The 23,422-nt window shown below is 43.3% G+C and overlaps 1 protein-coding gene across 1 annotated transcript in view; it reads left to right on the forward strand.

Annotated features, from left to right (window-relative positions):
* LOC118431675 (glycine dehydrogenase (decarboxylating), mitochondrial-like) overlaps positions 1–23,422 on the forward strand; it is a 40,662-nt gene that overhangs the window by 8,950 nt on the left and 8,290 nt on the right. Inside the window, exons 3-10 of the mRNA XM_035842920.1 lie at positions 13,054–13,189; positions 16,252–16,494; positions 18,511–18,667; positions 20,725–20,921; positions 21,243–21,339; positions 22,505–22,610; positions 22,869–23,008; positions 23,123–23,203. Coding sequence (XP_035698813.1) covers positions 13,054–13,189; positions 16,252–16,494; positions 18,511–18,667; positions 20,725–20,921; positions 21,243–21,339; positions 22,505–22,610; positions 22,869–23,008; positions 23,123–23,203 — 1,157 coding nt within the window. The remainder of the gene's footprint in view (positions 1–13,053; positions 13,190–16,251; positions 16,495–18,510; positions 18,668–20,724; positions 20,922–21,242; positions 21,340–22,504; positions 22,611–22,868; positions 23,009–23,122; positions 23,204–23,422) is intronic.

The following is a 23,422-nucleotide window of genomic DNA, read 5'->3' on the forward strand; positions in this document are numbered from 1 at the left end:
TGTAATTTGTACACAGTTTCACACGTTATATACATGTACTATGATGATGTAATTTGTACACAGTTCACAGTTATATACATGTACTATGATGATGTAATTTGTACACAGTTCACAGTTATATACATGTACTACGATGATGTAATTTGTACACAGTTCACAGTTATATACATGTACTACGATGATGTAATTTGTACATTGTTCACAGTTATATACTACGATGATGTAATTTGTACATTGTTCACAGTTATATGCACAGTTTGACAGGTTAGTCGGTCAACCACTCTTAGGTCAATGACCCCAACTCAAGTCGTAAAAACTAATCAGTTCAGTGACATTTAAAACCGTTTTGCCAGCAGCCCTGTGTATGAGGAAGATTCAGATGTTAGCTCAAGGGTCAAACTTCTGCAGTGAAAGAACCCAACACTCATGTAGAGAAGGGGGCCCTATGGTGCGTGGGCCAGAACTCAAGCTGTAACAATGCCACATTACTGCTTGTCAAAGCATTGACTTTGACTTTGACTTATGCTTCACTGCTTTGCCTGTCACAGGGACAATAGACTCGCCTGCTAATAACTTAATAAATAAGCCTTTATTGTATAAGCAAGAAAATTGCGGCTGTAGAATTTTCTACTCTCTTTTGTCCAAGTTGTACCTGAACATGCATCATGTCACGGCAATTTACTCCTAACTGCCGAAGTGGAGTTACCACTGTGCAGTTACCACCGTGCAGTGCACACAATAAACTTATTGTAATCCTGTGAACAGTTTCATGCAGTATTGTGCACATAATAAACTTGTGACATGCAGGTGATCTCGATACATTTTAGCTCACTAAAGAATCTTCCACTAGTCGTGACAGAGAAGACAGACGCTATGTACAGTATTTACAGGTTCATTGTACCAGAGAAATTCGCCCTAGCTCTTTTTGACAAACACATTGAACATTGGACTACGCCTTGACATCCTGTCCTAAGGACCGCAAACCTTTCCAGTAGCGTGTACAGGGCTCGTGACTGGGACTAGATTTGGTCGCAATGCGCCCGTAATTTTAATAATGCGCCTATTTTTTAAACGATGGTCGCACGGCGCGCCAATAAAAAAAATGAGCAACGCCCTTATTTTCCCCCGAAAACTTCGCTCAAAGTTAAAAATTCGCCGATTTCGGCCTTCACCGAGCCGCCATTTTGATTCTAACTCAAGTCTCGCGCAAGTCTCGCAGTAACTCACATCTCGCGAATCGCGAGAGTCACACCCCATTGGCCATTTCGGCGTGACGTAGCTCGCCCGGGTGCCATTATTGGTGGAATATCTGATATCCCCGCTGTGATCGCGGGAAAAATCACGCAGGAAAGCTTCAAAAGCGTGTAACTTTGACGAAAACTCATCGAATGCCTAAAGTCCTTGGTGATAAGTACATGTACAGGATTCTTTTGGAGGGTTTTTTTGCTTGTTTGTCGGTGGAATGCGGGAAAATTAACAGCTAATGCGACGATGACAAACTGGGGAGGGGGGCTGTGTCGGCACTGAAGTCGTAGAAAATGTTGAACGGAGGTCGCGATTTTTTCACGGTTCCTTCAGATATTACTTTTGTTGCAGTCTTTATTTTCAAAAGACTGATAAATAGATGTTGTTTGTTGCGAAAAGTTCGATTGATTTGCCCTTCGAACACATCTTTTCTGCTACATTTTTTTCAAACTGAAATATGAATTGTTTGTACACAGATTTTTTTATATAAGTTAACACTGATGTTACAGGCTACAAGTAAACCTCTAATTTTCCAGTGCATCTATTTTCAGCTATGTTCTTAACAACAAAGTAGAAGAGATACAAAAGAAATACAAGATGTACCTGACAGTCCTGGCTACACTTTCTCCTCTGTTGGTTTGCAGATTTTCTTGTAGACTTCTTTAGTTTGTTGTTGTTGTATATGTAACAGTCAAGTTTCACCTTTAGCAGTAAGGTTAATTTACCCTTCCTGATTGTGTGTATTAACTTATGAAACATTATAAAAATCATATATTGTAAGGAATCAGTGTTATATTACTTGAAAGTGATCTCATGTATTCTCTTGTTTCTTGTTTGGTTACTGGGTAACTATATATAATTTATAACACCCCTAATTAATTCTTTAAGCCATACCCACCTCTAAACAAAAACATTGATTATTGGAGTAATATTTTGTATGGCTTCAGACGTTTGCTTGTGCTCCCAACCTTTCATAGTGGTGCTCCTAACTTTTTGCTGGCGCTCCTAAGTTTTAGGAGTTAGGAGCGCCATGCTCCTAGGTCAAAAAGTTAGTCTGGAGCCCTGGTGTATGTCGGGTGAGCCAGAATTTGAACTCCCAGTCCCAACCTCTGGGTCCCGAGACAGGGACTATGCATGCTACACCATTATAATTTGTGTATTGCCAGGTTGTATGTAGTGAGTCTCTATATTTTAATGAGAGAGTGGAGAAGCGACCTTTGGTCTGGGTGAAGTTTGTAGGTTACTGTACATTGTACATGGTCTAGTCCGTTCATATTCATTCAAGTCGGAGATTGGTTGTGTTTTATGTTTTAACTCGAACTTCATGTTATTACTTCAATCCTGTTTTTTTCCGAGTTGTTGTAAGAAATCTGAGATGTGCAGCTTGGCCAGCCACCTCATTAAGACAGTCTGTGTGCTTATTTCTTAAGATGTTGTGAGAAATGTAAGAAGTTAGCCTTGGCCTCTGCTCAAGATCTAAGACACACCCTGTGATATTTCCTTCCGATAGTCTCAGATCCACTTTCATCCTCAAAACTAGAAGCAGCTGCCAAGGATTCCTGTTATATGCTGGGCACACCCAGCTTGAGTTCCCACTGCTTAGACTCCAAGTGAACTGTTAGGAGTATCAGCATTATTGCATGATCAAAATTCAACCCATAAACAAAACCAATATAGGAAGGAATATCTTATATATAACATATTGGCCAACATATCAGATATAAGTTAAGAGTAACCCTTTGCTAAAAATCTCTCATAGTGACAAAAGAAAGACACAGCTTTTGACCCTTGCCATGCTAACTTCTGTTGAAATCACTGCTGTGTGTCATGTAGATATGGGTCTTAGTACAGATAAGGTTAAATAGAACTTTCTGCCCTATTACCTATGCATGGCTAGATGTTTGTCCTAGTCTCTTGTGATTTTCTATAGCCCAAATCCAGGTCACCAATCAGCTGGTGACCTACAATGCTAAATGTAAACAAGTGGCGCCATGTGGTAAACAAGTTTGTGGGCGTCGCCCCTTTCTGGTCTGTGATTGGCTGAGACCAGGGGGTGTGTCACCCGACACAAAGCCAAAGTCTCCAGAAGCCAGCATGTGACTTCAGGGTACTTATCAACATGTTTGTACTGTTCCATAACTTAACTACAGAATGTGACAGTATGATCATGTACAAAGTTACATGTAAGACATGTAAACATGGATGAAGTAACAGTTTTGATAGGAAGTTTGAAAATTACCCAAAACCTAAAGTAGTAAAACCAAGGAGCTTTCGTCAACAGGAAAGCTACGTGCTAAAACAGCAGTGCTCGAATTTCATTATGGGAAATGGGTGCACTGGTGAAAAGTCAGGTGCACTGCAAAACATCTCTGTGTGCAGCGTTGACTGAAGTAAAATGTTCCTTTTGTGAGCAAAAGCTAGCTACAAACCTCTTGAGGGCTTGAATCAAAAATTTTATAGCAGCCAAATCTTAAAGCAGAAAATACAGCAAAGGCTGCAAATACTGATGTACGATGACACCTGCATGTTACATATGCAGTCTAACTTGTATAATCTAGATTGCACCCAGTATGTCAGCCCTGAACAGCTATGGTTATGAGTCATATGACTTTAAATGACAGGCAGATAAACTGACCTTTCTAATGCAATTTTCTACTTTTAGGCCAGAGGTTAAAAGTTCGGGCCCAGCCTGAGGCTGTTGTTGTTGTTGTTGCATCCTTGGACTGTAAACTCTGGTCCACCTTTACTGGACTTGACAACAACAAAATTGGAATGTTCCTTCTGTATTGAACCTGTAATAAATGCTTCACAGAAAATCACCAGATTGAATGTGTTTTGCTCTTCCAAAGAATGATGATCTGTTTTAAGATAAGGTAATTTGTATGTTAGGAGGTAATTATATTTCAGTTGTAGGGACATTGTGGTAGAACAAAAACAAAGTCTTACCCGAGTTTCTACCTTAAACCACAGCTTGACAATCCCACTATCATCTGTTGTTATTTATATCATAAACATAACATGTACATTAAAACACAAATTTTGCACAAGGCAGAACTATGGGGAACTGATCTGGAACTACACCATGATTTGTCCTTAAGTTAATGGCATTATTAGCTCAGGAATTTGGGGCCACAAAATCCAACTATTTGTTCAACAGGGCCAGACCAAACTGTATACCAAATATCATAACATTGCAGACATAGCTTGTTTTGTTATACACAGGCAAATATAGCCAAGATTAATACCAAAAACACGTTGAATAACAATTTATGTTTATGTGTACATAGTTTGCCTGATTCTGATAAACTCAAGGGCACAAATTTAAATCCAATCATTAATCTTTGAGTTTGACAAAGCAAACTGTATACCAAATATCATAACATTCCAGCCACACATGTAGCTTGTTTTGTAATACACTGTTTGACCACAAGCAGACAAATAACTTAATAAGCCAAGGTTGGTACCAAAACCATGGTGAATGGCAAGATATGTTTATGTGAATTGTCTGATTCTGAAACTTGGGCCACAAAATTATATCCAAACATTGATTTTTGTGTTTGACAAAGCAAACTAACTGTGTAACGAGTATCATAACATTCCAGTCATAGTTTCTTTAGTAATGTGCTGTTTAACCATAAAGAAATAAAACCGCAAACTGTACCAAAACATGCCCTTCTTGTTGACTATGATAAAGTCAGGAATGTCTGGGGATGTTTATGTGGGTTCAGGGACAACCTGACTGACATTTCTCCTGCACAGTCTGGGGATGTTTATGTGGGTTCAGGGACAACCTGACTGACATTTCTCCTGGACAGTCTGAATTATTGATGTGTTTGGCCTGCAGCAGTAATTTTTTATGTTAGTCCGGTCGCTAACAACAATGGTACATCTGACCTTGAAACTGTAAAATTTTACTGTGTTTATCTATCTGTTCAGGTTTTGTGTTAGAAAACCTTTGACTTGTTTGGCTACATTCATGAAGAACTCTTGATCAGATTGTCCTGCTGCTATTTACTGAGGTCATGAGGGAAGAACTATCTGAAAGGGTCTGACGAAATTACTTAGTAATACACAAAATGTAGTAGTAAATAATTTTAGCAAAGGAACAGTTTACATCATGGGAGTCCTAAAAAGACCCGAAACATAGACATATGTTATAGTCCTGATAAATCCATAAATATATATTCTTACAATTTTATGGTAATACAAAACAACATAACGAAATAAAAAGTATGGTCTATGTTGTCCATGTGGGCCATTTTTTAAGTCATTGTCAAGTTTCTGAAGAGGACAGAGTTATGCCATATGTATGCATATCTGATCGAGCCTGGTTCCAGATTCCAACAATGCATGGGTCTGCAGAAGTTCAATGAGGTTTTGTATTGTAAGTATGGAACCTCTGGTGATGTCGCTTAGATCATCATCATGCTGACTTTCCTGGTCACCAGGCAGCTGAATTATTGATGTCAGTGGGCGGCACTTTGGACTGCTTTTGGGCTGGACTCCAAACTCAGCGTCATGTGAACCAGTTTATGGTGCTGTTGTCATGACCCCGCAGGATGGGAAGTATCCGTTACAAGGGTGAATACTCTCACCTCTCAAATAGAAGTACCCCCTGGAATAAAAGTACCCCCCGGACAAATCTTCAAAATCTAATAAAAGTACCCCCTGGAATAAAAGTACCCCCCGGAAAAATACCAAATTGACATGTAAACTGTGCCCATGCTACTTCAGTCCAAGAGAAGATGGTAGGCTCTTTTTATTTATTTATGCCTCAGTACCATATCAGTTAATTGTATAAATAACTAGAGTTCGGGGACCTCATACCTCCATGAAATATTTATTACTTTTTTGTGGATGGTATGTATGTTTATAGTCGGTTGTATTTGAGAGTAATGGTTATATAATATAAATGTTATGGGAAAGTAGTGGTGTATTTATTTAATGACACAGAGGATGTCCATCTGATTAGTAATTATCAAAATGTGACACATGATTGTGTAAGAGGTCGACGGCATATGGTAGCGTGGTGTTCCTTAAGCTTGATGTTTGGCATTTGAAATGTCTAAGGTTGTCAGCATTATTGAGGTTCGACTATGTGCCTCAGAGCGGTGTGGTGGGAGGAAGTTGGGAAACTCAGAAAGAAGAAGGGATGTGGCCAACTTTAGTCAGATGGTGATTTGATTTTCCACCAATATGTCATAACATCAGCTGTTCACACGGTACAAAAACGAGATGCACACTTTCCTCTGACAGCCCTACACCAACTGTTAGAAGAATACTTGGCGCCAACCCCGTCTGCTAACAGCTGTCACCTCACCATCTGCTTGGAGCTAAGCCCATTAACAAACACATAAAGCACGATGCCTGTACCAATATATCTCAAATATAGGGGTGATTTCTGATATTATTACATCGCTTATAACGACAGATACGGCTCCCAAAATCTCATTGATTCGAGCTTTCATCACACCCCACCAACACAACAAGTATGAAACCAATCCATCCAGCCGTTCTTGAGTAATCATCTACACAGACAGAGACACATAACAGAAAATATAACCTCCATTCCATGACATTTCATGGAGGTAATGAACAGAATAATTCCTATGTTATTGCACATATTTTCTTTATCTGAGTGTCACACCATCAACAAAGATTAAAATAAAAGTAAAAAAATGAATGAAAATAAAAAATTGAAGAAATAAAAAAAGAAGTTAATTTTATAATCATTGTTACAAAATAACATTTTGAAGAAACATTCCAACTTAGAATACCTTATTCACCACTTGTGCTATTTTTAATGTTGCAGAAACCAAGGAGGTCATAGACACTGCCCCCTATCGAGAAGTAACGGTACTACAGAAAATATATGATTCTCTCGCGCATTACCGCGAGATTCGGCGTGAGTTGATGAATCCAACATGGCGGATGTTTTCGAGCCGATTGAACGCTGTGCTTTGTTTTGGAAGGATTTTTTCGTTGCTGGAACATTAAAACAAGTTGACTACGGGTGAAAAATAGTGGAAAAGTATTGGTAACTTTTTAATTTGTTTGGTTGGTGGTTAATTTCTGTGTTTTGATAGAGAATTTACGGAAGTAAGTGACTGTGTGTCTACTAGCATGTGACCTCGATGTTTCGTCTTTGTTCAGCGCAAATTTCAAGCTTTTTGAAAGGTTAAAGATGGTCTAAAACGAAAAGGATATATTTTTTACGAGTCCAGTACCGAATCACTTGTGTTCCGGTATTTTTGGACCTGAACCAAAACGTTTTTGCAAGTCCAGAACCGGTCCTGCGTACCGGTACGCATCCCTAGTTATGTTTGGGTCATAGCGCTAGCGGCAGGGAAATCCGCGCTGCCTTGTCCGAAAAATAGTGAATTTTAAGCAAAAATACCGCGGAAATATGGGCAGAAAATACCAAACTTTCAATATTTTTGGGGTCCCTGGTTAGTAAAGAAAGCCCAAATTTGAAGAAAAAAATAAACGTACCGTCTAAAATAAGGACGTACCGGGTGGATTTTGAGGCGGAAAAAAATAAACGTACCGGTACGTTTATTTGAGAGGTGAGAGTACAGGGCTAGCAAGTCTAGACCTGGCTGTTATGTGGGATAGTGTAGCAAGAAGGTTTCCACTGGTAGTGTTACATTAATGAAGGTTAGACATCCAGGTGATAAGATACGCAAAATAACAGTTACTCAAGCAACTGGGTAGATTTTAGAAACAGTCAGCACTTCAGGTAGCATCCAACAACATGTATACAGAATCTTGCTGAAGTGTACAGTGTCTCTGACGAAAGGTCATGGATTCTGTCTGAAATGTCCGACTGCTTCTGAAATTAACCAGTTGCTTGAGCAACTATTATGTTGGGTAAATTTCCACTGAGTTCTTCAAACTCAGCGTCATGTGAACCAGTTTATGGTGCTGTTGTCATGACCCCACAGGATGGGAAGTATCCGTTACAAGGGTGAACACAGGGCTAGCAAGTCTAGCCTGGCTGTTATGTGGGATAGTGTAGCAAGAAGGTTTCCACTGGTAGTGTTACGTTAATGAAGGTTAGACATCAAGGTGATAAGATAGTAAGAAAACAGTTACTTAAGAAACTGGGTAGATTTTAGAAACAGTCAGCACTTTAGGTAGCATCCAACAGAATCTTGCTGAAGTGTACAGTGTCTCTGACGGAAGGTTGTGGATTCTGTCTGAAATGTCCGACTGCTTCTGAAATTGTCCAGTTGCTTGAGCAACTATTATGTTGGGTAAATTTCCACTGAGTACTTCTGTTCATATTTGAGGCGTGACAGAAAAGACCAGACAACAAAGCATAACAGCCTCTATTGTTTGTAAGTCAAGCAGAACATTATAATTTATAGCACGAATTGTAAGTCAAGTGGAGCATCATTGCACAAATTGTAAGTCAAACAAAATTATGACACAACACAAGTTACATAGTGTAACAGAAAAAAAACACTTAGGACAGTGTTGATGTCAACACATATATTTGTACTTGAGGTTGGACTAGCTTTGGCTGGTGATTTTTGCTTCCCCAAACATTCCCCAACTTTTCTAGCCTGGTTACCAAACCCCTGCCCGATCTCAAAGTATCTATCGTGCAGGGTAGATACTTTGAGATTGGGCTGGGGTTTGGTAAATAACCAGGCTACAACTTTTCCTTTAAACTGGGGTTTCTGTAGTGTAACACTTGGGGGTCAAACGTTACCGATCTGCTCAAATGCAGAGCTAGCCAATGCATATAGAAGTAGAATGCACGGACTGCAACTCTTTAGTACACAAAACATCTTGACTCCAAAGTTTGAGATTGCAAAAAAAGCACATCCACAACTCATAAATTAACATGTGAATCATATTTGCAAGGAACAGAAAAAAAATATTGCCGACACAAGACCAGGATTTGAACCCTGACCTTCTGATCCCAAAGTGATATTACTACACCCCAACCACAGTGTAATAACTGTCAGCTGTTCAGGTCTGTATGCATGACAGCCGGTGACCTCTGACCCCCTGAGCTGGTGTTGAGGATATTGCGGGCTGATTCGTACCTGAGGAATAATCGCGGCGCTCGGGTTATAAATCCCGTAGATGAGCCGCTGTTCAGTTTTCACAGCCGCGGATTAGAAATCAATAGGCAAGGGGAAAATGAGATTTTGATGGAGCGTTTTTAGGGTCCCTGAAGACGTTATTGCGGGGAATTGGGCAGGGAAAATTGGGCAACGTAATCAGTGCTGGAACAGCAGAGACCAACTTGTTGGAGGACTAAGTCATGGCAATGTGTCATCTAAAGCAGCGGTCGGTGCGCAGGTTCACGGGGGTTTTGACATACTGCTTCCAGTTATAAGTGGTGGTTAGGACAATGGTTTGGATGGAGGTTGGGTTTTGATGTACTGCTTCCAGTTATAAGTGGTGGTTAGGACAATGGTTTGGATGGAGGTTTGGGTTTTGATGTAGTGCTTATTTCTTCTGGAGGACTAAGTCTTGGCAGCGGTTGGTGCTAAAGTTTGGTTTTTGATGTACTGCTTTCATATGGGACCAGGTTATAAGTGGTGGTTAGGACAATGGTTTGGATGGAGGCTGGGTTTTGACGTAGTGCCGTCATACAGCGCAGGGTTGCGTGTACCCAATTGTTGGGTTTTGACGTAGTGCCGTCATACACGCTGCCAATTGTAGGGTAGTTATAGGCTGAGGCTTAGCAGGAGTTAGGGGCAATTTGGGAACAATTTTGTATGATTACAGCGACATCCTCGACTGCTAATGTGGGTCTGTAGGAAATGTTGAGTTCAATAGGCAAAACAAAACAAAGGTCCCTTGTTATCAAAAGCAGAGGTAACATGCCCTGTACATGTGTGTACAGATGACGCATGGATATTGTGTGTGGAAAGCATAGAGATGACATTTATGACGATGATTTAAAACATTCAAGGAAACATTTGCCATCGAATCCTTTCCTGTTTAATAATAATGGGTTAAATTTCAGGGAATTAAACTGTTTGAACTATATAAGAATCAGAAGTTCCACTGCAGTACTTAAGAAAGCCACTAGGGAGCCCATTAAGTTGATTTGATTATCAAACTTAAACCTAATTTTCCTGCCCCCACCTATCTATAGGCATCCTTCCATCTTTCCACCTATAGCTACCAAATATCATTAGGATCCATCCACAGCTTTTCTTCTTATGCTGTTCACAGATGGACACACACACACACACACACATGGCACTGCAACCATCTTGGCAACAGAAACAACTCCATCTATAGTGCAGAAGAACAACCATCACATTTTGTTGTTGTCACAGCAAAGTACACTTGTAGAACATACAGAACACATCACTGCAGGAAGTGGAGTGTTGACCTTGTGGTCTTTGTTCAAGGTCATTCGTGTCAGCATCTTGTCCCCATTTGGAGGGTTAGATTGGGCTCATGTAATTGTAGCTAATTGGCTTAGATATATGCCAAGGCCAGTCTTTATTGAGCATAAGAACAGGCAACAGTGGAGTGATGTTAGAACGGGGTCACCTTTTAGGGCTTGTTGTGGGTTGAGACCAGGGGTTAGGGGTTCAAGTCCCTGCATTTTGAACCTGGTTGTGCTAGTGCTGCTACTGGCAGAGAATGCAGGGACGTTGTGTTTGAAGCTGTACAAGGATGTTTTATAGAACATGAAAGGAGACTCCACATTTTCTTTCGCTCTCTGTTTTATGACAACAGCTGGAAATGTGTATGTTGTAATAATTGATGCTTTTTCAGCTTGTATGCCCATAATAAAAGTGGATTACATTTGCAGGTTCGGAGTTGTGCCAGATGTTAGAATAAGACATCCAGGTGTGAACATGAGACAAGATTATCTCCTGTCTTGGAATCCTGCCAAGGTTGCTGGTTAGGAGACATCCTTTAAGGAACGGATGTTTTGCTTTGTTTCAGGATTGAACATGATAATCTCGATCATAGGTTGGTTTCCTATCTGAGTAGATGATAGTGACCTCGACTGTCCTTAAACCATAACAATTTGAAGGCGAAGTGTCTCAGGTTTGGGTTTAACAGCTCAAGTTTCAGGCTGGCAGCTCGGGTTTCAGGCTGACAGCTCATGTGTCAGTCTCCTGTGGTGTGTGACCTTTAATAAGTCTAAAGGTCATGCCATGAAGGGCTTCAACTTGGCGGCAAACCAAACTGATGTCTAACTGGGAAAGCTGCTTATTTTTAACTTCTCTTTGTGGTGCCCAAGTTGTATTTCGCACATCTCATTAGCCACCTGGGGAGAGTGCTGTGTTTCTACCAAACAGTCGGGACCGATTTGACATGTAAAAATTCAGGTGCCTTGTTTTGCAGACAAGCCTTTGTTATTGAAAAAACATTTTCAATTGATTATTTTAATATGAAGGTATGCAGACCAGTGCAGTTTTGATGTATATAATGGCATTCAATGTGGGTAGACATCATAAACACTTGTGCAGCTTAAATCGTATTTACACTAAACTGCATAAAAATCATTCAGGTGTTACTGTATCTCCAGCCAAGTTTGCAAATTCCAAGCCAGAACAATGATGTTAACATATCCATGTCAGCTTGTGACAAGTATTATTTATATAATCCATGAGAAGTTGATAGTGTTAAGGCCGGAGCGCTGCACGTTTGCCACGTAGCCCGGCGGTCAGCGCTGTATCGGCACGGTAACCAGCCTGGACAGGCCGTTAGTGCTGAATTATGGGGGATCGCGTGTCATTCCTTACCTCATTAATTATTCACAGTTCTATTTCTGACTTATAATCGAGAATCCACACCAGTTTTTGCTGCAGAGTTTCCTTATGAATTATGAAGAAATTATGACTTCTGGGTCACCCTATGCCTGTGTGAAGTAGCAGAATCTTCCTAGGCTTTCAGTAACTTCATCTCAGTAAGGAGAAGAACTGCGCTGCAAAACTCATCAATATTGATTATCAGTTATTTGGAAGCCAACGACTGACATCAGTCAGGGTGATTGAAATGTTACAGCTAAGCTCTGGATGAGACCGGCTCGCTGTGGATATCCGGGATAATCCTATAACAGAGAGAAAAGACAAAATGGGATCAACTCTGTCAGTGGTGATGTGTGTTTAAAGATTGATGTGTGCTTTATTAGAAATGTACATGTAAATCTCACTGTGCGTGCATACGTGTGTTCACACACATATAGACATTTGGCTGTGTTAAGAAATAAAACCCTAAATATAGTTACGTTGTTTTGGTTGTTCCGTTTTCTGCTTGTGACCATGAGAGTCCATGTGGTGGTGCAGATAACAGCAGGGAACATCCCAAACTTGCCACAGCCTAATTATACCCAGCTCCCAGCCCAGCCTGTTTAGTACAGCCTCTGGGTTACTTCCCCAGGCTTGGCTGGCTGGCAGCCGGACCTACAAGATAAGACAAAATATACAAGACAAAGTGTTTGAAATTTTATTATTTCCTGTGTAATTTATGCCATACTGTTCTGTGTGTGAAGGTTGTATTTGCACAATACTGTTGTGTAACTGACCTGTATTTTTAATCATTTACGACATATTTTAATGATCAGGTAATCATTTGTTGTCAACACTGTAAGAACTGACTAGAAATGTTCATGGTGTTATTTTTGCCGTTTTTTGTGTGACCTCTCCACAAATTCATGAGACAAGGATTATGCAGGTCTAATGTATGACTAAATTGTACTATAGATATGTTTCAATTGCTATCCTAAAGCCCTCTTTTTCCGCTGTCTGCAAAATCAAGTCCCTGTGAAAATAAATGGATTTACAGCATGACGTACTGCCTCTCTCTCCCCCCCAGCGGAGAGTGAAGTGTTGGACAGACTGCGGCACATCGCGGGGAAAAACAAGGTCTGGAGATCTTACATCGGGATGGGGTACTACGGGACCGTCACACCCACCACCATACTCAGGAATATCTTCGAGAACCCTGGGTGGTGAGAGCAACATTATTATTGTTATTGTTGTTGTTGTTGTTACAACGGGACTGTCACTCCCACCACCATACTCAGGAACATCTTCGAGAACCCCGGATGGTGAGAGCAGCTTTGTTGTTATTGTTGTTGTTGTTGTTGTTGTTGTTGTTGTTGTTGTTGTTGTTGTTACTATGGGACCGTCACACCCAACACCATACTCAGGAACATCTTCGAGAACCCTGGATGGTGAGAGCAACTTTGTTGTTGTTATTGTTGTTGTTGTTGTTGTTATTGTTGTTATTGTTACTACGGGACCGTCACACCAACCACCATCCTCAGGAACATCTTCGAAAACCCTGGATGGTGAGAGCAGCTTTGTTGTTGTTATTGTTGTTGTTGTAGTTGTTGTTATTGTTACTACGGCACCGTCACTCCCAACACTATTCTCAGGAACATCTTCGAAAACCCTGGATGGTGAGAGCAGCTTTGTTGTTATTGTTGTTGTTGTTATTGTTACTACGGAACAGTCACTCCCAACACCATACTCAGGAACATCTTCGAGAACCCCGGATGGTGAGAGCAGCTTTGTTGTTATTGTTGTTATTGTTGTTGTTGTTGTTGTTGTGGTGAGAGCAGCTTTGTTGTTGTTGTTGTTGTTGTTGTTGTTACTATGGGACCGTCACACCCACCACCATACTCAGGAACATCTTCGAAAACCCTGGATGGTGAGAGCAACATTATTGTTGTTATTGTTGTTGTTGTTGTTACTACGGGACCGTCACACCCACCACCATACTCAGGAACATCTTCGAGAACCCTGGATGGTGAGAGCAGCTTTGTTGTTGTTATTGTTGTTTTTGTTATTGTTGTTATTGTTACTATGGGACCGTCACACCCAACACCATGCTCAGGAATATCTTCGAAAACCCCGGATGGTGAGAGCAGCTTTGTTGTTGTTATTGTTGTTGTTGTTATTGTTACTACGGCACCGTCACTCCCAACACTATTCTCAGGAACATCTTCGAAAACCCTGGATGGTGAGAGCAGCTTTGTTGTTATTGTTGTTGTTGTTATTGTTACTACGGAACCGTCACACCCAACACCATGCTCAGGAATATCTTCGAAAACCCCGGATGGTGAGAGCAGCTGTTTGTTTGTTGTTGTTGTTGTTGTTTTTGTTACTATAGAACCGTCACATCCAACGGCCAACACTATCCTCAGGAAAATCTTCAAAAACCTTTGTTGAATGTTGTTGTTTTAGAACTATCCTCATCCCAATTTTGCTGCTTATAATGACTGTTCTTTTATAGACTCATTGTTACAGTTGAAAAGTTAAACAGCAGAACTTGCCGTGGAAAAGTAACCCCTTGTGAAAGACTTTTTGAGCAGCGAGCCTGCAGCTATCAGTCTACTGACAGTAACTAAAAAGTGCCCAGGCTTATCTGTTCTGCGGTAAGCCACTTCCAGTAAAATGCCTGCCCCAGAGAAAGGAAAGTTGGGCCTAACCCTGATATACAGCAGGCTTTCCTGGGCGCACGGCTGAGAACAGCACAGCCAGGGGAGATGGCATCGGGCTAAGTGCGCTCCTGTATGGGGAATATATCATTGATATGGCTTCTTATCTCCTGACTGTTGTCAAGTGAGATTTGTGCCCCCTTCAGAACATTACAGGGTTTTCCTGGAGTGGACTCGTTCTGTGACTACGAAGAAAATTTAAAGTATAGTCAAACTGTTACATATCTCTGGTGCACAATAAAGGTCATACTAATTTTATTTTTTGTTTCTTAGATTTAAAAAAGATGTGATGCTGAATACTAAAAAAAAAATAAAAACAGTCTTGGAGTGTAAATTAATGATTTGGAACTGATTACGTCTTGTCATAATTGATGCTCCTCCTCTGTCGAGGTCCCTCTGGGAGGGGCCAGTCAGCCCCTGGCAAGGAGAGATTTTGTGACACAGACTAGAGGTACCAAGTTACTGACGTTGCCCAGCCTGACCTGTTCCGGCTGTTATTGTGTAGAAGCTGCGCTCAGAGCGGCGCCAGACAAACGACACGCTACAAGCTTTATATACAATCCTGTTAGTGTTACAGCCCACAGCTGCAGTCATGGCTGATGCAGATTATGTTACATTGCAGGGATTTCAGACAGAAACGGACATCAGTTCTACTCTTATGGCAAAACTGTCTCTTAAATTTTTATTTTTGACAAAAACTTGCTGAAAAGTGGAAAACTGGCTTAAATGTTGGATTGTCTCTGCCATCATCCTTCCAACTCTCCTTTGCAGCTGTTCAAGAGATTTATCATGGTAAGATAACACTTATCCCCATTTCTGTAGTTCAGCATGAGGAATATCGCTAGAACTACATAAAATAGGATGGTCGGGACAGATTATAGTCAGAAAGTCACTTCAGATCGCAGGATTGAGTCCATTTCAGTCTACGCCCAGTGTAAAACAACGTGGCGAGAACTGTCTGAACTGTCTGTAGCCGCCACGCATCAACATTGATTGATTGATTGACAGGAAAAAGTCTAATGGAAAGTGACCAAACATTCAGCACCAAGGAGAGGACTATGACTTGTTTTGCAGATTTTTGATGCCTATCAGGCTGCAATGTTGTGCCCTTGGGAAAGGCACTTTACTCCTATTTCCTTTTTGTTTTGGTCAAGAAGACAATGCAGTATTGGGAATCTCTGTGTTTTTTTTGTTAAAAAGGATGACACAGTATTGGGAATCAAACCCCAAACTTTATGGTTTTGTGCCAACAGAATGACAGTGTTGTGATTCGAACCCCAAACATTATGGTTTTGTGCCAAAAGGATGACACAGTATTGGGAATCAAACCCCAAACGTTATGGTTTTGTGCCCACAGGATGACACAATATTGGGAATTAAACCCCTAACTTTGTGGTTTTGTGCCCACAGGACAACGCAGTGTTGAGGATCCAACCCCTAACTTTGTGGTTTTGTCCCCACAGGACGACACAGTGTTGGGAATCAAACCCCTAACTTTTGTTTCTGTGCCCACAGGACGACACAGTATTGAGATTCAAACCCCTGACTTTGTGGTTTTGTGCCCACAGGACGACACAGTACACACCGTACCAGCCCGAGGTGGCGCAGGGCCGGTTGGAAAGCTTGCTGAACTATCAGACGTTAGTAACGGACCTCACGGCCATGGACATCGCAAACGCTTCCCTTCTGGACGAGGCCACGGCGGCGGCAGAAGCCATGGCGCTGTGTTACAGGCAGAACAAGAGGAGGAGATTCTATGTGGACAGCTACTGTCATCCACAGACTATAGGGCTGATCCAGACTAGAGCAGAGTAAGTCACATCACAGACTATAGGGCTGATCCAGACTAGAGCAGAGTAAGTCACATCACAGGCTATAGGGCTGATCCAGACTAGAGCAGAGTAAGTCACATCACAGACTATAGGGCTCATCCAGACTAGAGCAGAGTAAGTCACATCACAGACTAGAGGGCTCATCCAGACTAGAGCAGAGTAAGTCACATCACAGACTAGAGCAGAGTAAGTCACATCACAGGCTATAGGGCTCATCCAGACTAGAGCAGAGTAAGTCACATCACAGACTATAGGGCTCATCCAGACTAGAGCAGAGTAAGTCACATCACAGACTAGAGGGCTCATCCAGACTAGAGCAGAGTAAGTCACATCACAGACTAGAGCAGAGTAAGTCACATCACAGGCTATAGGGCTCATCCAGACTAGAGCAGAGTAAGTCACATCACAGACTATAGGGCTGATCACAGACTAGAGCAGAGTAAGTCACAGCACAGACTATAGGGCTGATCCAGACTAGAGCAGAGTAAGTCACATCACAGACTATAGGGCTCATCCAGACTAGAGCAGAGTAAGTCACATCACAGACTATAGGGCTGATCCAGACTAGAGCAGAGTAAGTCACATCACAGACTATAGGGCTGATCCAGACTAGAGCAGAGTAAGTCACATCACAGACTAGAGGGCTGATCCAGACTAGAGCAGAGTAAGTCACATCACAGACTAGAGCAGAGTAAGTCACATCACAGACTAGAGGGCTCATCCAGACTAGAGCAGAGTAAGTCACATCACAGACTATAGGGCTGATCCAGACTAGAGCAGAGTAAGTCACATCACAGACTAGAGCAGAGTAAGTCACATCACAGACTATAGGGCTGATCCAGACTAGAGCAGAGTAAGTCACATCACAGACTATAGGGCTCATCCAGACTAGAGCAGAGTAAGTCACATCACAGACTATAGGGCTGATCCAGACTAGAGCAGAGTAAGTCACAGCACAGACTATAGGGCTGATCCAGACTAGAGCAGAGTAAGTCACATCACAGACTATAGGGCTGATCCAGACTAGAGCAGAGTAAGTCACATCACAGACTATAGGGCTGATCCAGACTAGAGCAGAGTAAGTCACATCGCAGACTATAGGGCACATCCAGACTAGAGCAGAGTAAGTCACATCACAGACTAGAGCAGAGTAAGTCACATCACAGACTAGAGGGCTGATCCAGACTAGAGCAGAGTAAGTCACATCACAGATTATGGGGCTGATCCAGACTAGAGCAGAGTAAGTCACATCGCAGACTATAGGGCACATCACAGACTAGAGCAGAGTAAGTCACAGCACAGACTATAGGGCTCATCCAGACTAGAGCAGAGTAAGTCACATCACAGACTATAGGGCTGATCCAGACTAGAGCAGAGTAAGTCACATCGCAGATTATAGGGCTCATCCAGACTAGAGCAGAGTAAGTCACAGCACAGACTATAGGGCTCATCCAGACTAGAGCAGAGTAAGTCACATCACAGACTATAGGGCTGATCCAGACTAGAGCAGAGTAGGTGTTACATACATAACACAAACACACACAGTTCCGCATGCATGTACACAGTCTAATTTTCTCAAAAAGCAAATAAGGCTTAAGGCATTTTAGCCAGTGCACTTCTTTTTCGGTGGCTGATAATGTAATGTGGCTTTGTTATGGCATATTGCACAGACGCACATCTGTGTGGACCAGTAACACAGTAATATGCAAAGCAAAGCAAGCAAAGTTTTTGTTTAGGCTCTTATGTCATCATTGTAATGAAGATTTGTGACCCTATCATAAGTTTCTTTCCCCCTTATGTAGGGCCATTGGAATTGTTACACAGTCACACACTTCTACATGTACATGGTAAAAACAGTAATACAACCCATGCAGTAATACAATGACACATAATGCTTTATCATTTTATGCAAGCCGATGTTTTGCTCATCCTTATATCCTAGTGTAGTGTAATGAAGTTTTGTGGACTAATGTAAGTCTCTCCCCCCTTCTGTAGAGCCATCGGCATCGACATCACTGTCAGTGACATCGTGAACATGGACTTCAGCGACAGGAACTTTAGCGGCATGATTCTGCAGTACCCAAATATGGAGGGGCAGGTTTATAACATGGACCTGCTGCAGAGGGTTATCACAGACGCACACGATAACGGGGTGAGTTATCACACGATAACAGAGTTATCACAGACCCACACGATAACGGGGTGAGTTATCACACTCTATAACAGAGTTATCACAGATGCACACGATAACGGGGTGAGTTATCACACACGATAACAGAGTTATCACAGACCCACACGATAACAGGGTGAGTTATCACACTCTATAACAGTTATCACAGACGCACATGATAATGGGGTGAGTTATCACACTCTATAACAGAGTTATCACAGATGCACACGATAACAAGGTGAGTTATTACACACTATAACAGTTATCACAGACGCACACGATAACGGGGTGAGTTATCACACACTATAACAGAGTTATCACAGACGCACACGATAACAGGTGAGTTATCACACTCTATAACAGAGTAATCACAGACGCTCACGATAACGGGGTGAGTTATCACACACTATAACAGAGTTATCACAGACGCACACGATAACGGGGTGAGTTATCACACATTATAACAGTTATCACAGACGCACACGATAACGGGGTGAGTTATCACACTCTATAACATTGTTATCACAGACGCACACGATAACAGTTATCACAGATGCACACGATAATGGGGTGAGTTATCACACACGATAACAGAGTTATCACAGACGCACACGATAACGGGGTGAGTTATCACACACGATAACAGAGTTATCACAGATGCACACGATAACGGGGTGAGTTATCACACACGATAACAGAGTTATCACAGACGCACACGATAACGGGGTGAGTTATCACACTCTATAACAGAGTTAGCACAGATGCACACGATAACGGGGTGAGTTATCACACACGATAACAGAGTTATCACAGACGCACACGATAACGGGGTGAGTTATCACACTCTATAACAGAGTTAGCACAGCTGCACACGATAACGGGGTGAGTTATCACACTCTATAACAGAGTTAGCACAGATGCACACGATAACGGGGTGAGTTATCACACTCTATAACATTGTTATTACAGACGCACACGATAACGGGGTGAGTTATCACACACTGTAACAGAGTTATCACAGACGCACACGATAATGGGGTGAGTTATCACACGCTATAACAGAGTTATCACAGACGCACACGATAACGGGGTGAGTTATCACACCCTATAACAGAGTTAGCACAGATGCACACGATAATGGGGTGAGTTATCACACTCTATAACAGAGTTATCACAGACGCACATGATAAGGTGGTGAGTTATCACACTCTATAACAGTTATCACAGACGCACATGATAATGGGGTGAGTTATTACACACGATAACAGTTATCACAGACGCACACGATAACGGGGTGAGTTATCACACACAAATGCACATGATAACGGGGTGAGTTATCACACTCTATAACAGTTATCACAAACGCACACGATAATGGGGTGAGTTATCACACGCTATAACAGAGTTATCACAGACGCACATAACAGAGTTAGCACAGATGCACACGATAACGGGGTGAGTTATCACACTCTATAACAGAGTTATCACAGACGCACACGATAACGGGGTGAGTTATCACACTCTATAACAGTTATCACAGACGCACATGATAATGGGGTGAGTTACCACACACGATAACAGTTATCACAGACGCACACGATAATGGGGTGAGTTATCACACTCTATAACAGAGTTATCACAGACGGACACGATAATGGGATGAGTTATCACACACTATAACAGAGTTATCGCAGACGCACACGATAATGGGGTGAGTTATCACACACTATAACAGAGTTATCGCAGACGCACAACCCCTGACCTTTGCCCCCAGACGCTGGTGGGTTTTTTTTTTTTTTCACCTTTCATTCACAAGTCATAAATCTAAAGTACAGACGCTGGTGGTGTTCGCGACTGACCTGCTGTCATGTACAGTAATCTAACCCCTGACCTTTGCCCCCAGACGCTGGTGGTGTTCGCGACGGACCTGCTGTCATGTACAGTTATCTAACCCCTGACCTTTGCCCCCAGACGCTGGTGGTGTTCGCAACGGACCTGCTGTCATGTACAGTTATCTAACCCCTGACCTTTGCCCCCAGACACTGGTGGTGTTTGTGACTGACCTCCTAGCTCTCACACTGATGAAGCCGCCCGCCGAGCTGGAGGCGGACATCGCGCTGGGCAGCAGCCAGCGGTTCGGCGTGCCGCTGGGCTACGGGGGGCCGCACGCCGCCTTCTTCGCTGTCAGGGACGAGCTGAAGAGACTCATGCCGGGTAGGATGGTCGGGGTCAGCAGGTGGGTCAGGGGTTAGAGGTGAGGGGTTAGGATGAGCTGAAGAGTTGAGAAAATAGACTGATGCTGGGCAGGATAGTCAGGGTCAGCAGGTGGGTCAGGGGTTAGAGGTTAGATGGAACTGAAGAGACTGATGCTGGCACGATGGTTGGGGTTAGCAGATGGGTCATAGGTTAGAGGTTAGAGATTAAGTGTTAGTGGTCAAAGGGACAAGGAGGAACTGGGAGGGATGTTTGGACCATACTCAAGAGTTGTTTTATGACTATTTCTTGTGTTACGTCACTATTGTTAGAATTTCACTTATGTTCATTGCTGTTCCCCCAGGGACTCAGCGGGGAGGGACTCGTACCGTCTGGCGCTGCAGACTCGAGAGCAGCACATCCGCAGGGACAAGGCCACCAGCAACATCTGCACCGCTCAGGTAAGCCTCTCATTGGTCAGGGCTGGTCATGTGACTGCTTGGGTAAGGCTCTCATTGGTCAGGGCTGGTCATGTGACTGCTTGGGTAAGGCTCTCATTGGTCAGGGCTGGTCATGTGACAGCACATCCGCAGGGACAAGGCCACCAGCAACATCTGCACCGCTCAGGTAAGCCTCTCATTGGTCAGGGCTGGTCATGTGACTGCTTGGGTAAGCCTCTCATTGGTCAGGGCTGGTCATGTGACAGCACATCCGCAGGGACAAGGCCACCAGCAACATCTGCACCGCTCAGGTAAGCCTCTCATTGGTCAGGGCTGGTCATGTGACTGCTCGGGTAAGGCTCTCATTGGTCAGGGCTGGTCATGTGACTGCTCGAGAGCAGCACATCCGCAGGGACAAGGCCACCAGCAACATCTGCACCGCTCAGGTAAGCCTCTCATTGGTCAGGGCTGGTCATGTGACTGCTCAGGTAAGCCTCTCATTGGTCAGGGCTGGTCATGTGACTGCTCGGGTAAGCCTCTCATTGGTCAGGGCTGGTCATGTGACTGCTCAGGTAAGCCTCTCATTGGTCAGGGCTGGTCATGTGACTGCTCGGGTAAGGCTCTCATTGGTCAGGGCTGGTCATGTGACTGCTCGGGTAAGGCTCTCATTGGTCAGGGCTGGTCATGTGACTGCTCAGGTAAGCCTCTCATTGGTCAGGGCTGGTCATGTGACTGCTCGGGTAAGCCTCTCATTGGTCAGGGCTGGTCATGTGACTGCTCAGGTAAGCCTCTCATAGCACGTCACCGGAACGTACTGCGCCTGCGCGAACCCTGGTGGTTTGGGGCTTGGTTTGGTCAACGTTGCATTGAAATCCCGCTTGTTGCACAGTATATGTTAGAGACATGGTTTCATGCAAAACGTACACGGGATTTTACCCTTATATACGCACGTACTTTCTTAAATGCGGCCCTTTAGTAAACCGGGGGTTTAGCAAGGTTTAGCATGTCTATACTTTTCGCGCAGGTGCAGTACGTTCCGGTGACGTGCTGCCTCTCATCGGTCAGGGCAGGTCATGTGACAGCATTGCAGCTGATTGGTGAGGCTGGGTCATGTGACTAGAATGTTTTCTGCTGCATCTAAGATTTGTGTGCCCAAAGTTGATGTGCTCTCTATATTTCCCATCAGGCATTGCTGGCCAACATGGCTGCCATGTACGCTGTTTACCACGGACCCGAGGGCCTCAAACACATCGCCACCAGGGTGCATCATGGGACATTGCTGCTAGCTGAAGGTGAGGGGAACAAGGTGATATCTGAGACTGTCCCAAAAAAATCCTGGGAACAGAAGTGTGTAATACTTGTATAAAAAGTATTTGTTATCCACAAGACTGGTGCTCCACATTTCTAAGACATCTTCAAGGGTCTCCTAACTTCTTGAGACGTCTCCGAGTGCATGCTGTATATATCGGAGATCCACAAACGGGTCTCCCAAAGGCGCTCCCCGTCCTGAAGATGTTTTAAAGGTCTCCTCCTGGTGTTCTTTTCTGTAGGTCTGAAGCGGGCGGGGCACCACCTGCAGCACGACCTTTACTTCGACACGCTGAAGGTCGCGTGCGGGACGGGACCGGGGGACGTGCTCGAGCGGGCGGCGCAGAAGGAAATCAACCTCAGGGTGTACGACGATGGCATGGTGAGGATCAAGTTACCAATGTTGAACTGTTGTACACAATGTTGGTTCAGTCTATGTTTTTATGAGATGACTTGTCTTTATTTGTGCTAACATACCGCCCCCCTCCCCCTGCAGCTGGGAGTGTCCTTGGATGAGACGGTGGAGGAACATGACCTTGACGACCTGCTCTGGGTGTTCGGCTCTGAGTCCAGTGCCGTGAGTAAAACTCTCCCTGTTCTGGTTTGTGTGAGTGCGCGTGTGTGTGTGTGCGCGTGTGTGTGCGCGTGTGTGCGCGCGCGTGTGTGTGTGTGTGTGTGTGTGTGTGTGTGAGCGTGTGTGTGTTGTGTGTGTGAGCGTGTGTGTGTGTGTGCGCGTGTGTGTGTGTGTGTGTGAGCGTGTGTGTGTGCGCGCGTGAGTGTGTGTGTGTGTGAGCGT

Source organism: Branchiostoma floridae, chromosome 15 (genome assembly GCF_000003815.2).
Source record: "Branchiostoma floridae strain S238N-H82 chromosome 15, Bfl_VNyyK, whole genome shotgun sequence".
NCBI classification, from domain to species: domain Eukaryota; kingdom Metazoa; phylum Chordata; class Leptocardii; order Amphioxiformes; family Branchiostomatidae; genus Branchiostoma; species Branchiostoma floridae.